General features: G+C 47.3%; 1 protein-coding gene and 1 long non-coding RNA gene across 9 annotated transcripts in view; one reads left to right on the forward strand and one right to left on the reverse strand.

Annotated features, from left to right (window-relative positions):
• LOC110597791 (uncharacterized) overlaps positions 1-19,152 on the forward strand; it is a 57,196-nt gene that overhangs the window by 26,382 nt on the left and 11,662 nt on the right. Inside the window, exon 4 of the long non-coding RNA XR_013436172.1 lies at positions 16,510-16,643. This is a non-coding gene — a long non-coding RNA (uncharacterized LOC110597791). The remainder of the gene's footprint in view (positions 1-16,509; positions 16,644-19,152) is intronic.
• Positions 1-19,152, reverse strand: part of Bcas3 (BCAS3 microtubule associated cell migration factor) — a 573,169-nt gene that overhangs the window by 22,130 nt on the left and 531,887 nt on the right. For all 8 annotated transcript variants that reach the window (XM_005321544.5, XM_078042365.1, XM_040269079.2 and 5 more), the window contains one exon: positions 1,471-1,638. In XM_005321544.5, coding sequence (XP_005321601.2) covers positions 1,471-1,638 — 168 coding nt within the window. The remainder of the gene's footprint in view (positions 1-1,470; positions 1,639-19,152) is intronic.

Here is a 19,152-nt window from a genome sequence, read left to right on the forward strand (position 1 = left end):
ATCCAGGTGCGACAGCAATGGCCTGAGGATGCATCACCCATGAGTTTGGGGCATGAGGCTAAGGCTGCCATGGTAGAGTGATGTGTCTATGGGTGTGTGTGTGTGTGTGTGTGTGTGTGTGTGTGTGTGTACGCGTGCGTGTGCACAGTGTTGTGGGATAAGGCTTGTTGCAGCTTCTAAGGCCCACATCTTTCTTTCCAGGGAAGAAGAGGGTGTAGAGGGGGCCAGTCTTCAAAGGTGGCCATCCCCAGGCCCTGATATCCAGCCAAACTCCTCTCTTCCTCCCTTCCATCCCCATTCATTCCATTCTGTTCATTTGCCAAGGATGGCACAGGCACCAGGGGCAAGTTGCTATGTTAGTGCTGTGGAGGTGATGTCTCTGCCTTCTTGGTGCAGGATCAGAGGGACTGGCCTGGGCTGGGGAACAAGAGAAGGGAAGCCTAACTGCTGAACTCAAATATCTAAAGACCCAGAGGAGTCCCAGGGCAGTGAGATGGTGTGAGCACGTCAGGCGCTCCAAGCCCAGCCCCAGTGCTCCTTCAGGACCTTCCCCAAGGGTTTAAGTTTCTCCTCACTGGGATCCTCTTTCTAGATAGGCGTAGGTGGCAGGATGGAGCTGTTCACAGCAAGGCCTAAGAGTCTTGAAGGACTCAGGCAAGCAAGAGAGGAAAGGCCTCCAGTTAAACCCAATTAAAAGTCCCCACTAACCTCAGCAAGTGGGAACAAAGCTTGTTGTGCTGGCACAAATGCGGGGCTGGAGTAGTCACTAACAGCAAGAGACAGAGAGGGTGGCAATATTTTGGAAAAAGGAGAGGCAGCCTGTTTTAGAGCTGTACAGAGATGGAAGGATTGTGTTCTTTCCTGAGAGCATAGGAGAGTGTCTGTGAGTGCGTGCGTGTTGTGTGTGTGTGTGTGTGTGTGTGTACATGTACACATGTGTGCCTGGGCCAAGACTCACTCCTCATCTAAATATATCTTCTCACTGCCCTATGCATGCAGGAAGCCACCCTAGACCCTGGTTGCTGGACCCTCTCAGAGGCAAGAGTATAGAGCCAAAGGCAGCATAAGAAAAAGCTGGCTGGGGGCTGAGCCACACTGCTGGCTCCCTCCTAGCCTGGCAGGTCCCACTAACACTCGCCAATCTATAAAGCGTGGAGTGTGGATGAAGAAGGTGAGCTGCACCAGACTCGATGCCTGAGTGCTGCTGGCAAACTTGGGGCCTCCCTTCCCCAAGCAACTTACACAATTGTATTGTGTTTCTCGCGGCACTTCCTTATGAGCTATTCCATGTAGGAGGGGACAGTTCCACTGAGAACATCCCGACACTAGAAGCTTCTAAAATGGACAGCACTCAGAGTGCCAACTAGAGAAACAAACGGCAAAAACGAACACAAAACTTCTCTCTGCCAAAGAAGCTCAACAAGCGCCAGTCAGGACCAATTCAGGGTACGAGTCTAATGACACCTTTACCTGTTCCTGATCCCACGACGTCCCGGCTTGGTGACTCAGCCATGGCATCAGCGAGCCGCTCCCGGAGGCCCTCCTCTGTGTGCTCCATGGAGGACATGTGCCGCAGCCCGAAGCCCTCAGGCCAGCTCCCGCACACCTCCAGCAGGGTCACACTCCGGTCAAAGGTACCTGTGGCACACATGGGACATGTGACGTTAAGTCCATGCCTTCAGAGGGCAGGCCATTCTTTTGGTCAACCTACCACCAATGCCCCTCTGTGCCCTGGGCCACTTCAGTCCTACGGGATGGACGAAGGGCAGTCAGGACAGCATGAGACAAGGGTGTGCAGCACAGAGCAAAAGAGTTCAGGCCACTGGGTCAGGGTGAGCGTCTCCGGGGAGTGACCTCCACGTCACTGAGGCAGATGGGTTTGAAAACTGTTTCTGAGGAGCGACAGGATTCAACCCAAACTTCTCTACTTTTTCCTCTATGACACATGGGACTCCACCTAAAATTTCATTTAAAGAAAGGATCACTTGCCCTAAACAAAAACAAAATAGCTTTCTAAACCATTGCATCCTGTAACTTATACCTCATTTTACAGTCGAACCTCAGAGAAGTTATGGCCTAAGAATAAATGGCAGATTTGTGGCAGACTTGGTATGAGAACTCATATCTGTTGATGTCTCAGTCTAGAACTCATTCTCTTATCCTACCCCATTGCAGACAGTCTCAAAAAAAAAATATGTATCTCCCAGCTGCTCAGGGATATGGGCATAATGGGGCACCATTTTAGGGGTACAGCAATACACTTGGGTCACAACATCTTCAGCAAGGGTTCTTCCTTAATCCAAAGCTGCTCCCAGTTCCAAAAAGTACATGGTGTTCTGCTAAGTGCCAAGATTAGATCTCACATGCAAGATCACTTCAAAGTCCAAATTTAAATTATTCTACTTTATTCTACAGCAAGTCTTCTGTGAAAGCTTATTTCATCCACTCTCTCCAAAGGAGATTATGGTCATGCTCTGTTGCTTTAAGCACATACCATTTCCCCAGCGATTAGGTAACTGAACCTACTATACTGGGCTTGGTTTCTACCAGCACCAGGAAGATGAGGAAAAAATGCAAATGCCAATGTTTCCCAAAGTTAAAAGTACATGAAACACACACTCTTTATCAGGCCTTGCTTCTCCTCTTTGATCAGCCGTCAGAAACTATCTTCCCTGGGCGGGCAGGACTGGGCAGTGTCAGCGCACACTCTCTGCCAATGACAGGTGGTAATAGAGAGGGTGCGAGCCCCAGCCCCGGCAGGCGGCCCTGTCTCTGATAATGGCCAAAGCATTGAGGTGATAACGGTTAGTAAACACTCCGACAGCCGGTGCCTCCATACATCAGCAAAGTGGGCCAGATAATCCTGAACTCTCCTGACCAGACAAAGGCTCTTGTTCAGCCTGCTGGGATTTGCATGTGTGGCAAGGGTCACTGATGGCTCCTGAATTTCATCAGCCAAGTTTTGTTTTGATTTATCTCTTACCTAATTGTAGGATAGATTCCTGGCACTGGGAGAATGGGCAGTAGCTACGTATGCACCTCCCCAAGGGGAAGCCCACCTTGGGAGTGTGTTGCTTGGATGGGCTTGTCAGATGGAACTCTAGAATGGGAAGCAGCCCTATCCCACATTCTCTCTCAATCACGTAGGTTCAGGACGTAGGCGTAAGGATTGGGGGCCAACACTTCACCCTTAGCAACAACCCCAGGAACCCAGCTCCCCACAGACACATGGGCTGAGGCTGTAAACTAACCTTTGGTTTTATGCCCACTCATTAAGTGAGTCAGGCAATCCCTCTACCTCCTCTCTCTCTATAGATATTTTTTTGTACCAGTGATGGAATCCAGAAGTGCTTAACCACTGAGCCACATCCCTAGACCTTTTTTGTGTTTTGTTATTGTTGTTGAGACAGGGTTTCATTAAGTTCCTCAGGGCTTCACTAAGTTGCTGAGGCTGGCTTTGAACTTGGTCCTCTGGCCTCAGCCTCCCCAGCCACTAGGATTATAGGCACCCACTACCACGCCCAGCTATGTTTTTTTCCATCTCCTGAGTAGAACCAACACCTCCTTGCCTTGTCTCAAAGGAAGAGAGACCGAGCAGGGTTCCCACTAGGAGTCTGTGCTTCCCTTCAGTGCCTCGCCCCCACCCCAGTCTACCTGACAAGGTGAAGAGCTAGGCCTTGCTGTTTTCCTGAAGGGTCTTGCCTGGGGCACTTGTGCTTAGTGACATCAGAAGGGAGGATGACAAGAAAACATAGTCCTCCTCTGTGTACTCGGCTTCCTTACAGAGAGGTTTCAGAGTCCAGAAACCTCAAGAGAGTGACCATTCTTTCTCGCTTCACAAGAGCAGGGCTGCTCTAGAAAGGATGCCAGGGGAGTATGGGATATTTTAATGGACAAAGTAATAGTACATAGGAGAGGAATCATGAGCTAGTTTAACAGTGAGAATGGAAACAGACCTAGACTTAGATGTAGACTCTGACACATGTTAGCTGCAGGAGCCTGATTCCTCATTCTTGCAAATGGAAAACCAATACACCACAGAGGGCTTCTGTGAGGACAGTGTCAGATAAGTGTAAAAGCACCTGACACACACAAGGTGCCCTCTACACAGCAGGTGTGCTCATGTACCTGTTAACAACAACAGGTATCCATACCTTTATATTGCTTGAGGCCTCCTTACTATCACTGTGATCCTGAGCCATACAGGTAGGTACCATCTTAATATATGGAGGAGGAGCTAGAAGCTCAGAGAGATTAAGTGACATGCTCAAAATCTCTAAGTGACAGATTTGGAACACGGGCTCTTAATTCTTCAGAGCTCATTCTGTCAGCTCCCACATGGCTTCCCTTAGCGGCACCTGCCGTGGAGAACTGCTTTAAGCAAAAATCGCCTCTGTCTTTTCCCAACTCGGTTTGAGAATTCCTGTCACCTTCAACCAGTGCCTTTTACAAAACCTTTCCTCTCTCAACTGGCCCAGCCTCTTGCAGTATCTCAGTACCGATGACGATGAGTCCCCCTGTCCACTGGCTAGCACACAGAAGAAGACAAATTGGCTGAAGTTCTCTCAGCAACAGTGAGGCTAGGAAATTGCAGGGAGGAGGTGGGAGACACCAAAAGTGTTCAGCAAAGGAGCACTCTGTCATTTCTGCTGTCCTGAGAAGTGACAGAGGGAACAATCAGTGATCCCTCTCACCCATGGAGGAGGAATCCCATTGGAGGCCCTGCAACCCCCCCAACCCTGTTGTGTTCTTCCCGTCCTCCCCTGATAGCCACCTGGCTGAGGGCAGCAGGACCCTGGAGGGACCGCAGGGCTGCGAGTGCGTGCAGATCAGCAGGCGCTGGGGTGAAGAGGCCGAGCTCTTGCAGGGTGAGGTCACTTCTGGGCTCTTAGGAAACTGCACATTTTATCAGTGTTGAGGGCACAGCTACTGATCACCTGCCTACTCTCTCAATGCACCAAAAACACGTGCTTAGCAACGAAGGTTTTTTTGGTGTGTGTGTGTGTGTGTGTGTTGGGTACTGGGATTAAATCCAGGGGTACTTTGCCACTGAGTTACAACCCCAGCCCTTTTTATTTACTTTTTAAAAGTTTGACATAGGGTCTCAGTAAGTTGCCCAGACTTGCCTTGTCTTTTACAATCCTCCTGCCTCAGCCTCCCAAGTTGCAGGGATTACAGGTGTGTGCCTCTTCTTGCCTGGGACAATGAAGATCTTTTGCTGAAGCAATACTTTGTTCTCATGTTGACTATTTCAGTTAAGTTACATGTTCATCAAATATTGATTAATTGATTAGTATTTACTATGATAGGAGTTGAACATTGCACTGAGGTATGGGAAACAGCATGAGACAAGGAAAAAAAAAAAGAGAGGCTTATAGTCCTTCACAAAACTCTGGGAAGCAGTGATCATCAACATTTTACAGATTTATATCTTACTGAGTTTGAGAGATGAAAGGTAACTAGATGAAAGGTAACTTCCCATGATGCCGCCTGGAAATCTTTCCCTGTAGGGCTCCCTGTTACTCTGAATTCCAATTCCAAGACTGAGTTCACATCTGACCTGCTCAGTGAAACCTTGAGCAACTATCTGAGGCATAATAAATGCTTTGCCACTGACTCTGATAATACTTTTGGAGTGAAGCTATGAATTTACCCATGGAAATGCATGTTTGCATATACATCAGAAGTTTACGGATGCCTCTGAAGCCCTTCCTTAACCTGTGGACTCAGGTTAATCTAGGAATCCCACAGATCATTCCTATGGCCGGATTCTTATGCTGCCTCATCCTTCCACATGATCTGCTTTTCCAACTGAACTAGAAGCTCCTCAGGGCATGGCTTCCTCTACACAGGACTCTGTCTAACATGCTTGCTCAGAACAGATGTGTTCATTCATTGATCTGGGAAATCGGACCTTCACTGCAGAGTCAACACCCTTTGGGTAGGGGAACCAGAGCCTGCACATCTAGGGCTGGGGTGGGCAGAAAATGGAATTAAAATTAAATAAAAGGAAAGAATATGACGGCAAGTGAGCAAAAAACAATGCCACAATTTTACCCTGCTGCCTTCTGTGCACTTATTTTAGATCTGGAGATTCTAGGAACTGGATAAACCACAATCACCTGCCCGGGAAGGCAGAGGAAACTGGTCTCACACAGGTGGAGCTTCCTGAATCCAGCTTGGCATCTTGTGTTATGCTCTCCCCAGAGGAGAAATGGGTCAGGTTCCTGGGTTTCACAAACCCATTAAAGGCATGCTGTGACAGCTGGTAAGCTGGCGGCTGCTGGGGAGGCCTGGGAGCACGTGCTCTGCCTTTGTACACCATTGTCACAGGGGCAAGGGAGCCCAGGGGTGGAAGTGGAGGGAGGCAGGTGGGATGCTCCTCTATACTGATAGTGTCTAATCACACCCTGCTATTTACGAATCTGTGGGACAGTCTCCGCTTTGTGTCAATTAGATCCATCCAGGATTTGGACTTTGTGAGAACCTGTTGATCAGATTTCTAGCCACCAGGGAAGCCAGATACTGAAAGCAAAACCTGCATTAAATGATGCTCTTCAAGATACAAGCCCTTTTGGGTGGGTAATAACTGAAATAATGACACCTGTGACAACTGAATAATGATCACCGGCAGGATGACGGTAACTGCTAGACAGCCTCTTGTCCAGCTTACCGAACTGTCTGCCAAACTGAGCGGAAGACTGGCACTGTGGGAAGCATACCTGTAGCCACACTGTAGGCAGTTCACAGAAGCACAGGCTGAGGACAGTAGATTTCCCTGGAGCAACGGTCAGTTTTATGTGTTGATTTGACTGGGCTAAGGGATGCCCAGACAGTTGGTAAAATATTTCTGGATGTGCTGGTGAGGGTATTTGTGGAAGATCAAATCAGTAGACTGAACATAGATGATCCCCCCTCACTGATATGTGTGGGTTTCATCCAATTGAGGGTCTGAATATAATAAAAAAGTGGAGGGAGGAAAATATTGTCCTGACTTGGCACATTATTATCTCCTGCTTGTGGACATTGGTGATCTTCAGGCTCAGATTGTGCCTTCAGCCATCAGCCCCTGGCCCTCAGGCCCTTGGACTTGGATCACAACCTACTCCATCAGCAACCTAGGTCATCAGGTCTTTAGACTCTAATGGACTACACCACTGGATGCCCTGGTTTTCCAGCTTGCAGATGGGAGACAGTGGGACTGCTCAGTCTCCATAATCACATGAGCCAATTCCCATAATATTCATTTATCTACCTGCCTACATATCTGTCAAATCTCTTATTAGTTCTGGTTCTCTGGAGGACTCCAATATGCTAAGTCACTAGGTGTGTCTGCAAGCATATTTCATTTTGTCAATATATTCTATGTCAGGTAGGGTGAGAGATACGAGGACGACATCTTTCCTTCTCCATCCTTTAGTTTGGTTCCCAAAATAACCATGATCATGCATTGCACAGCCATGTTTTAGTCAATGAGGGATTGGTGGTCCCACCAGGTGTGGTGGCATAGTAATCCCAGCTACCTGGGGGGCTGAGGCAAGAGGATCACAAGGTCAAGGTTAGCCAGGGCAGTGAGACCTGTGTCAAAATAAAAATAAAGGGTTGGGGCACAGCTCAGTGGTAATTATAAATAACTAAACAAATATATAAATAAATAAAGTAAAAAAGGCAGCAGTCTTATCAGATTCCTGTCACTAGTGATCTCATGGCCATGATAACATCACGGAATAATGCATCACTTACGTGTCTGTAGTGATGCTGGTAGAAACAAACCTACTACTGTGCTGTCAGTGGCACAAAAGCATAGCGCACACTGTTACGTAAAGCACACGACACCTGACAGCAAATGACTGTTACTGGCTTCTGCACCTACTCTACTTATTTTTGTAATTTTACTTATTTTTGTAATCTAATCCTTCTACTTATAAAAACAAGTCTGCTATAAAACAGTGTGTTGCATTGTGCAGGAGCAGCCTGGCTCATGTTGTGCTCTCCGCCTCTCTTGATGGCATCACGAGGCCACGCAGTGTGACTGGCTACACCATCGCGGCTGCACCTGTGCGCTCCTGATGTGGCAGAGCAAAATGGCCTAATGACGGGTTTCTCAGAACATATCGCGGTTGTTAAGTGAAGAGGGATTGTATGATTCCACATCCACAGAGAGATGTGAACATAGCAAAGGGACTGGGACTCCAGCAATCTTGTTTTTTTCTTTGCAATGCTGGGAACTAAATCCAGGGCCTCCAACATTCTAGGCACGTGCTCTGCCACTGGGCTACACCCCCACACCTTTTTATTTTGAGACAGGGTCTCACTAAGTTGTCCCCACTGGCCTGAAACTTGTGACCCTCCTGCCTCAGCCTGCCCAGTAGCTGGAATTACAGGTGTGTGTCACCATACCTGCCTCCAGAAATCTCTTCTGACTCAGGTCATCTAATGCTTAATGAACTTGTGACAGTTGGTAAGCCATGTTTGTGAGGTATGGGCTTGGGGTTTGGATTTGGGGCATCAGGTTATTTTCCAAGGACCTACTTTTTGGGTTAGGATGTGAATTGAGCAAAGATAAAGGGAGAGGAGCTGGAACAGCAAAGACACGCCTGGACTAAGGCTGAAGATGACAGGGGTGGCGAAGGTGCCAGGTGTGGTAACAGCGGCACAGCGCTCACTGGTCAGAGCTCGTGAGTGGGCCCCGAGTGTGGCCAGCATCAATGCTGCGGAGCAGGGAAGAGGCCACACAACAGTCACCGAGGCACTAAGGGTGTTCGCAATTTAACACAGAGTAGTCAGTCACTTTGACAGTGAGGCCCCTTTACAACTGCAATAATGTCTGCCTCAAACTTCGAGCAGAGAGGACAGACCAACACTTGACTTTTCTGGTTATTCTGGGCAAGTCGCTAATCCCTTCTGGGTCTTAACCCTGTGTGAAATAAATGAACGACTTCCACTTAAGGGGTTCACATTGGAAATAATGGTTTCAATGTAATTAACAAAAAAATGCTAACAGGCAAATGGTGAAATGATGTTTGAGGTACCTTAGGGCAAAAGCTACCAAATTTCATTTTCAATGAACCAAATAATGATCAAGTAGTTATACTATAAGAGTCTTGTTTTTGCCTAATTAAAGGTAGATGATAAGCAGAAGACCTGGGTTCAAATGCCATTTCCTGATACTTTCTATATGACCTAGGGGAAGTCATTTCTCCTCTTTGGACCTTGGTTACTTTACCTATTACTGTGGTTGACTGGTGTATTCCCTACAAAAAAAAAAAAAAAAGATATGTTCAGCTGCAGACTCCGAATAGGACCTCATTTGCAGACATAATTAATGATCTCAAAATGAGATCCTCCCAAGTGATGACGACACCAAGAACCGGTGTCCTTTCAAGAGGAAGGAGGGAGGGTGGTAGACATAGGGGGAAGAGGCCATGTGGAGACAGAGGAGGAGGTCTGAGTCATGCTGCTGCAAACCAGTGGATGCCAGGAACCACCAGAAGCCAACAGAGGCAAGGAAGTGTTCTCCTCTAGAGCTTTTGAAGGGAGCGTGACCCTACTTACAGCTTGAACTTGAACTTCTGGCCTCCAGAAATATGAGAGAATAAATTTCTGAGTTTAAGGTCACCAACTTTATGGTGATTTGTTTTAGCAGCCCTTGGAAAATAATACACCTATAAAACAGGGAGATGAATATGTGCTTTCCAGGGTAATTGTGAGCATGAGATCAGATAGTATGCGTGAACATGCTAATTAAAGGAGGCCACTGTGTTGTACTGAACTCTTACATTAGGCCCCAAGAGATCTGACGGAATCAAGATTAAGCCACTCATGTTAAATGCCACAGAATCAAATGGAAACTTTCAGGAAGCAGATAGATCACCAAACGGAGTAGTTTTTCCTAAAAAGGAAATTCTAGCTGAGTGCAATAGTAATCCCAGTCACTTGGGAGGCTCAGGCAGGAGGATTACAAGTTTGAGTCCAGCCTTGGCAATTTAGCTAGACCCTATCTCAAAATTAAAAAAATAAAAAGGGATGGAGATGTAGTTCAGTGATAGAACACCCCTGAGTTCAATCCCCAGTTCCACAATCCCCAGTTCCACAAAAACAAAAGCCAGGAGATTCTAGTCTGCCAGGGTCAGTGTAATAAGAAGCCCCCTCTACTTCATTCCTTATAGAAGAGCAACTGGAAGCAACTGATGTTAAGCAATCAGCTTTCCCCCTGTTGTTCTGTTTTCTTGTTCCCAAATTACAAAACCTACTGCTCTGCAGTTTCCCAGTGGGAGCGCTCATTCTATTCTGTGGAAACTCTCTGCATTCACAAATTGCAAATAAAAGCTAATTCATCTGTAACTAAATTTTGTTATAATTTTGTGTTTTGACATGTGCCTTGTAAAGCTGCACAGGGCCGTGCAAACACATAGGATTTTTCCAGAGCTCTGTGAGAAGTTCCTTTTAGGGGCTGGGGTATCTGTGAAAGGCTTAGAAAGTGATGGAAGAAAATTGGGCCAGTCGGAGGAGCAACATGGGGTGGGGAGCAGCCACAGCAGCTCACCAAGCTTGACCGGGTATGTATCAATTGCACAGCAAGGGCCTTTGCTGGGGAGCCAAGGCACACAAGGAGCTTTAGGTGCACCACTTCTTTGCAGATGTAGATCTGACACAGCAGAAGTGGGAGAAGTGGCTTCGTACCTCTGGTGAAGGGTAGTTTCCTGATAGCCCAGGGATCTCCCCATAACTGAAAATCGGGATAGAACTTTGCAGCTCCCTAAATTCTTTAATTAATATACAGAATCATACTCAACTAAGGATGGAGTGAGATGACCCACTGTTGGCAGAAATAGCACTGGTCTCCACTATCTGAAGGGCACTTTGGCAGTATGTATGAAGAATTAAAAACATGCCCAACTACTGATCTAGGGATGCCACTTTCAGAAATTTAGCCAAAGAAAATTATCTAGGAAGCCAAGAAACCTCCATGTATAAACATACACATTTCCACTTGAACATAACTTGATAAAACGGTATTTGTTAAGTAAATCATACTTCATTCCAGCAGTGGAATATTAGGTAGTCACGAAAAATGAATGTTTATAATAGGGGAAACATTTTTTTTTAGGAGTGCAGGGAATTGAACCCAGGGCCTTGTGCATGCTAAACACGTACTCTATATGATAAATACTTTAGAAATTTTTAAATAAACAAAGTAAGACAAAAGTCTATAGTTATTATTGACTAACATAAAAGAAGCATAGAAAAGCATTCTAACAATTATTGACAAAATGAGAACCATGGTTTTCTTTGGGTATTGAACTACAAAGGACCCTTTACCTTTCTAAATGAAAAGGAAAAAGAAAAAGGCAAGACAAGAAAAAGTTGAGACAAAAATGCCCACGGAGAGCAGGACACAACCTTTTATAAGAAGCAAGTGAGGGGAGGCCTGACCTTGTGAGCGGCCTCCCCTGTCCAGCCCTGTGTGCAGGCTTGACTCAGGTGGGGGCAGGCGAGCCTGCGGCTCCATGGCCCGTGTTTGACTCTTCTCCCAGTGGCTGTGGCTGGCTGCACGCGATGTTGATTCATCCCTGTGTACGTATGACATATTTCTTTTTAATTTCTATCAGGAATGTGCACTGACTTGTGTGTGAAAAATGGCAGAAAGAATTCCACTCTGTACAAATAGCTTACATCAGATCACAAAGTTCTAGAACAATTCTGGAAGGGTCGATTTTAAAAGTCTTTTACCTGTGCCCTTTGGTCCCCTACCCCCACCCCCTTCTATCCTTTGGATAAACAGGACAGCGGCTTTAGGAGACACCCTTTCATGATTATCAGGGATGCCTGGCCCTTCACACATCACGAGGTCACTGAGCAGGCCCCTGCTGTCTGCCTGTGAGCCCAAGAGACCAGTCAGCACCGCAGACCCCAGTCGCGAGAGTTTCGACTGGCTCCACACTCAGTCAGGCCCAGGGGAGCTGCAGAGAGCAAGAGGGATCCCAGAGACCCTTTCTTCCTCTGCTTCAGACCTGACGTGATCATGGCTTCCACGTCCAGGTGGACAGTGAAGAAGCATCCCGCAGGGAGGCCACAGTGGGAACACTGCCTCCAGGACGCCCTGGCCTGCTTCTGAGGGCGGAGGGGGAACGTCCACGCAACACCGTGCTGTTGGATTCCTATAGCGCAGCTCAGGACACACGGTGCGACAAGCTGTCCCCGGAAACCTGACAGCTCCCGGGATGGAAAAGCTCCCCGGAACTGTATCTCTCAAGACAGCAAACGCGCACCTGGCTTCCCTAGGGTAGTTCCAGTGCCAAGTGGGAATTAGGTCTTGGGTCAGATCAGATGTCAGGAAAGGTAACGAGAGCTAGCATTTGCTGTGTGCCTACTACGTGCCAGGCATAGCCACGTGACGTGCACCAAACCTCTTTCAAACCTCCCCTACAACTTCACAAGGATGGAGCTATTAACCAACATTTGCAGATCAGAAGACTAAGCCAAAGAGAAATAAGATTTCTGCTCAAAAATGACAATATCAGACAATGTCAAGGGCATAGTAAGGGTTCTAGGTTCATCTGGCTCCAAAGATTATGATTTCCCCACTAAAATTCATGCTAAAAATTGATTTTGAAGTTTGGATGCATTACCAGTGTGTATAGCTCAGTCTTCCTATTCCAGAATTAATTAACTAACTAATTCATTCATTCATTTTCTTTATGCTGGGGACTGGACCAGGGCCTCGGGCATGCTGGGCAAGCATTCTACTACTTTGCTACATCCCACCCCCCAAGCCAGAATTTTTTTTTGGGGGGGTGCTGGGGACTGAACCCAGGGCCTTGTACATGTGAGGGAAGCACGCTACCAACTGAGCTATATCCCCAGCTCCCCAAGCCAGAATTTTGAAGTGCTTCTTGCAGTTGGGCAGCTGCCCACCTAAGCCCAGTACTTTCTGTGCTCCACAGGAAAGATAAGTGAGAACTCTGAAGTCTGAAACCTGGGGCCAAGAAGTCTTATGCTTTTATTAATTAAAGAAGATCTTTCAAAAACCATCAGATAGATCATCACTGGATTTCTGATGTGGAACCCAACGTACACACAGACATGAGTGTGGCTTGTCCTTTAGGATTATTTTTGACCCTTTCCTCTCTTCCCTAAGGATCTGCATGTCTTCTGAGTAAGAATTCTCTGTTGTCCCACATGACTGAGGTGTCAGGTTTGCAGGCCAGGCTGCTGCTGGACCTGGAGAATCTCAAAGGCCAGGGAGGGATGGGCTGGTGAACAGGATCCTATCTGAAGCCAAGGCTCTCTAGCCCATGGGGCAGGAGCCCTGGGGAAGGATGAGGAGGGTCGGGATGTGCCTGCAAGGTGGACTGCGTGGTTTAACAGCTCACCCATTTTTTGGCTGTGTTATTTGAATAGTTGCCTAACTTTAAAATGGTGTCTATTTCTTTATTTCTTTTTAAAATTTATTTTTTATTTTTGAGATGGGGGTCTCGCTATGTGGCCCAGGCTGACCTGAATTCTGGGTTCCAGTGATCCCCCTGCCTCAGCCTCCCCAGCAGCTGGAATCACAGGCTGGCATTTCTACCTGCAGTGTGGACAGTCTCCCATATCCTTCTGCCATCTCAATCATCAGTTCTCACTTCACAGGGCAAGTCCAGGTTTTCAGCAGCAGGGATGTTGGACTGAAGATCTGTCCTGGCATGGCGTTCGCACACAGGGGCGGTGTGTGTAACAGGTTCCCCAGTGTCTAGGTCTTTAAGCTGAAGCTGTGCATCAGAGGTGTGGCCTTAGGCCTAAGAAGGGTCAGAGGGAGGCAGCACTGTAGGGACAGTGGAGGGGCCTGCCCTGGAGCTGGGGTGGCTGGGGTGGGTGGAAGACCCTGTGCAAACAAGCACAAAGCCAGGATGTCCATGACTTGGGCAGTGAGGAGAGGCCACTGGAGCAGACGTTGTTCAGGACACTTGGTGTATTTTCACATATGATTTCATTTTGACTGTGGGATCACAGTCACGTCTACCCTGGGCAGAATGGATGCTGTCAACTCCCCTTTACTGAGGCTCAGGGTGGGCAGAGGTTTGGCCTCAGCTTCTCACCTCACAGGGTATTTATGGAACCCACTGTGAAGGTCTCCCTGAGCAAACCTACACCCCACAGAGCTGCCCGAGGTGGGCACAGAGCTGAACGTGGCGTGGACAGATGCCCGACACTGCTGAAACCAACAGGTCCTGGCCCAGGCCCCTGGTCTTACGGGGACTTCCCTGACTTTCAGCCTCATTTCCTGGTCTGCAGCCTTGGAGGGTGGTGCGGGCTCAGTGGGGTATCATTTGAATTTATCACACAAAGTGTGTTCAGGGCCCGTTCCACACCTGAATGCGGGTGCCTGGGAACTGTCATTTCCTGCCTTGACATGTCAAAGTGTTTTGGCTGGTCACACTGACTCAGCCACCCAGGCATGGAAAGCAGGGCGGATGTAGGGCAGAGTTGAGAAGCTGTGGGAACGCGCAGGCAGCACAAGGCGAAGCAATGGTGTCAGTCAGCATCAGACTGCAAGCTCGCAGCCTGTGCAAGGTGCTCCTCAGGCGTTGGGTCCCTCGATTCTCACAAAACCCCTAGGGAGGGAGACAAGGCAACTTTCCAGTCCCCAGCTGGCAGCTAAGGAAGTTCAGGGGTACAGCAAAGTGAGGGGCAGGGCCTGGGTTGGAAAGGCCAGTCTTGGGCTTTTCACCTTTGCTATTCCAAGGGTGGCCACCCAGATATGGTGGTGCTCGCTCAAATTGCTAGTGGCTTGGGAAGCTGGGGCAGGAAGATCGTGAGTTTGAGGCCAGCCTCAGAAATTTAGCAAGACCCCAACCAACTCAGTGAGACCCTGTCTCAAAATATATAAAAAAAAGGCTGGGGATATTGCTCAGTGGCTAAGTGCCTCCTGGGTTCAGTCCCGGTACCAAAAAAAAAAAAAAAAAAACCAAACAAGAAAAATCAAAGTGTGGTCCCTACCAGGGCAGCAGCCACCATGCCTGGAGGCTTGTTAGAAACCAACCCCAGATCCCACCCAGTCCTGCTGCTTCCGAATCTGCAATTAATAAGACCCCCAGGGCACCTTGGCACACTAAAGCCAGAGTATCACCCCTTGCACCGCATACTCCCGACCCTGTCTGTCCCCTATTTGTTAGCTGTTGGTCCCTCAGAGTATATCTGGTTCTAACTACTCTTTTACAAACAAGGAAGAAGAGGCCCGTGGAGGGGATTCAACATGGGCCGTGACAGAAGCTGGAGCAGACAAACCTTGGTCCCACTACACGTGGCTGTTTTATCCAGCTGACACGCAACTGGTGTCTCCCTTTCCTTCCTCCTCCCTCCCCGCCCCATGAGTTCAGGCCTCAAGCTGCCTGCAGCTGCCAGTCCTCCCTCAGTTCCAGCAGTGTGTTGTTAACAACACGAGTTCCAGGGACGGGGTTAACACCCTATTAAGGCAAACTAGAGAAATTCATGCCTCCTGCTACCAGTCTAGGAGCCCAGTGGGAGTGTGGAGCACCCAGGGGCCTTCCCTGCACAGCTGCAGGGCGCAGGCCAAGGCTCCCGGCTGTTTCTGCCCTTTCCCTTCGCAGACCTTAGCACCTATACGACGGCAGGGGAGGCCCTGCTTCCTGGAGAGGCTCTGCTTAGGCCTTGTAAAAAGCCCACTTCATTAGTAAGTGTGAAAAATGCCCAAATAACTGCTAATCTGGTTCTGATTTCCCCTCGACTCACTGGTCTCATTGTGTGCCAAGTTTGGCGCCTGTGGGTAAAGAGATTCCTAGGCCACGGCTAGAGCTTGGGGCCAGGACTCCCCCTCCTTCTCCCCAATTCCTATTCCACTGAGGCCAATCAGGATGTTATTCATTTCCCTAGCTAAGAAGCAAGTTCAAAAAGGCCAGAAGAACCTCCTCTTGCCCCTTCCTTGTGTGAGAAATGCCAATTCCTCCCAGGAGGAGGAAGCAGCATATTTTGTTTCTGCTATATTCCGGCAAAGAGCAGATTTATAGAGTCAGCCCAGATCGACGGTGTTTGTGGGTGCACAGAAACCTATCTCTTTATCTTTGGGCCCAAGGTACATAATGGATTAGAGGAAGATCAAATTCATCCATAAGGAGGATGAAAATAAATATATAAAAGCTAAGGCTCCCAGGGGCCTCTAGGAGGGGCCTGGAGACCTCATGTTACTGTCAGACAGACTTGGAGCTGTCACCTAACCTTGAATTAGGGGTAACAGCTGAACGAAGGAATTAACTTCTCATTGTGTTTCATTTTAGTTTAAAAAAGGCCTTTAGGGCAGAAAAGCTACTAAAATAGCTTTCTTATATCCCTCAGACTGCTTAAAAAATGTAAATAAGTAAAAGCAGTGCTTGTTGTAGAAATAACCACCAAATAGCTCAATGAACTTGCAAATTCACCATAACCTTCCTGGGTATGTCATTAATCCCCACTAGGATTCCTTTTAAAATAAAGAGGCCTAGATCTGAGCTCTATAATCCTCTGATGCAGGAGGTGGCTCTGTGTTCTCAAGACCCAAAATGCATGGATGAAACATCCCCCTTCTCTCTGCTCCTACCCTTGGAACCTACCCGAAGGGCCCAGCTGCTGCTTTGAATCCAGCTGCAAGCTCTTCTATTCATTGGGTAACTTCTTTATTTCTTTTTCTTTTTTTGCAGTATTGGGAATTGAACCCAGGGTTTGGTGCATGCTAAGTGAGCTCTCTGCCACTGAGCTACATCCCCAGTCCACCTTCTTATACTTTCTTTTAAACCACTGAGAGATAGGAGTAGAGGCAGGTCCTTTGGAGAGGAGGAGGTAGTTTCAAGGTCACCGAGTTCACTGTTGGTGGAAAGAGCACGTAGCCAGGAATGGGAAGCAGAGTGCTAGTTCTAGCTCTGGGATGTCCTAGCCATGTGACTTTGTGCAAAGCACTTAGTCTCCTGGAACCTTTGTTTTCTTTTCTATATAAGAAATGTTATAATGCTGGTTATGTGCTGAGATTCAAATAACATGTGGCAGAAGCTTCAAGACTATCATGTACAATCTGAATGTACAGTATTGGTTTTACTCCTAGAAGCCAGGAAGCCTTAGGTTGGTGCTTCCACCTCTAGATTCTTCGACACATAAAGATTCTACCTAAGCTGTTTGGCTTCTTGAGCAGGATGAATGTCCACAGAGCCCAGGGTACTGCTAAACTAGGAATGTGAAGTCAATGACAATGTCTTCACTGAAGCTTTAATACTGCACAAGATACCTATCTGCTGCCCTCCCAAATTAAACTGAGTTCACTGTGAGGTTATTCTGATGGACCAAGAAAGCATCCATCACAGAAACTACCACAAAAGGCGCCCAATAGGAGGATCACAAGTTCAAGGCCAGCCGTAGCAATTTAGCGATACCCTGTCTCAAAATAAAAAAAACAGAAAGGCTGGGAACATATCTTAGTGGTAGAGCTCCCCTGGGTTCAATCCACAGTAATACGCCCCCACCCCCGCTAAAAAACTTCTTACTGCCTAAGAAATGTTTATTGAATCAAAGGATCAAAGAATAATCCTTCACTGTATTTTACTAAAGATGGTATCATGGGTCTAAAAATGAGTTAGTAAAGGCATTTCGAGGCCTGCCTTCCACCTCCAGGCAGCACTGTCCTTAAATGTCTCATTCTATAATGACCCCACACTGGGTACAGTGGTGCACACCTGTAATCTCAGAGACTAAGGAGGCTGAGGCAGGAGGATCACAGGTTCAAGGCCAGTCTCAGCAATTTAGCAAAAGCCTGTCTGAAAATAAAAAATAAAAAGGACTGGGGGTGTAGCTCAGCAGTAAAGTGCCAATGGGTTCAATCCCCAGTACTGCATGCACCGACACACATTCACACACACACACACACACACACACACACACACACACACACACGAGAATTCTAAGCTGAGGCAAATGGCAGGCTCTCCTTTTTGTAATGCTAGAGAATGAACCCATCTACTAAGTTGGTTCCTTCTCTCTGCAATATTAAAATAAGTATAATTTATGTTTTTATTTATCCTGGAAATGCAATATCCCAAAGCCAATTGTTTAGGGAAGATTATTTATCTTGGCTGTTCATTAATAAATGACAATGTTTGAATTTCACAAGTTTTCAATTTCACGCAAGGGGCACAGGCCTTCTGAACCACTTCTATGCCTAATAAATACCTTAAGTAGAGACAAAGGCCTTATTTACAAAATTACTCCTGAGAGTAGATGTATTAGGCATACTTCATGAATTTCACTGCGGGGGACACTAAGCAATGTTAGGCCTTAAACACATAAACAAGTTGAGCCAGTTCTTTCCATGGCAGTAACCCAAAAATGTCCTCTTTGTCTACATATGGTACCTCTTCCACATGTCTTTAATAGTCAGCTTTTAAACATATGGTGTTTTCTTCTTTTTTTCTTTTGTTTTTTGGGAGACTGGATGACATTCAGGTCCATTATTCCACAAAATGTCATGGGCAATCAGACTGTCTACACCAGAGGGCAGTGAGGGGCTCCAGTCTAGATGCTTTTGGAGAAGCAGAACTGGATCAATTATCTAAGTGCAGGATTTCCATCTGATTCCAGAATATTCAGTTGCTCAGAAACTCTTTTAGGTCACTGCGTTGTAGTTCCACCCAAGACATCGGAGGGACTCTGTGATACAGCCCTATCAGTAGCAGTGACTCCCAACCATAGGGACTCTCAAGAATCTCAGGCCAGGAGGTAGACACCTTTGGTTTGTGGGTGGGAGACTAGGGGTGTGATCTGTGTAGCTGGCAAGAACCTCCAGGTTATTATGAAATGAACTCTGGTCTGGAGCATCCTTTCCAGACCTCCCCAATGAGAAGAGTCACCTGGGACGCTTACTGAACAAATGTGCTCTGGGGCCCCTCCCCTAGGTAGTCCCAGGTGGTGTTCGATAGGCTCAGATTCTTACCCAGGGATTTTAAGAACCATTGCTGGAGAGTAGCAGGTCCTCAATCCAGTTTTAAGAATCTCTGCCTAACGTTGGAAAAGCACGTGGTTGTCCTCTCATGATCATGGCAGCTTAGGTATCACGAGGGGGTCCCTGTGGGCAACCTGATATTATAAAGGAAAGTTGACTTCATTGGGAAAGTGCTGACTACTCCATCTTTT

This window comes from Ictidomys tridecemlineatus, chromosome 3, assembly GCF_052094955.1.
Source record: "Ictidomys tridecemlineatus isolate mIctTri1 chromosome 3, mIctTri1.hap1, whole genome shotgun sequence".
NCBI classification, from domain to species: Eukaryota; Metazoa; Chordata; class Mammalia; order Rodentia; family Sciuridae; genus Ictidomys; species Ictidomys tridecemlineatus.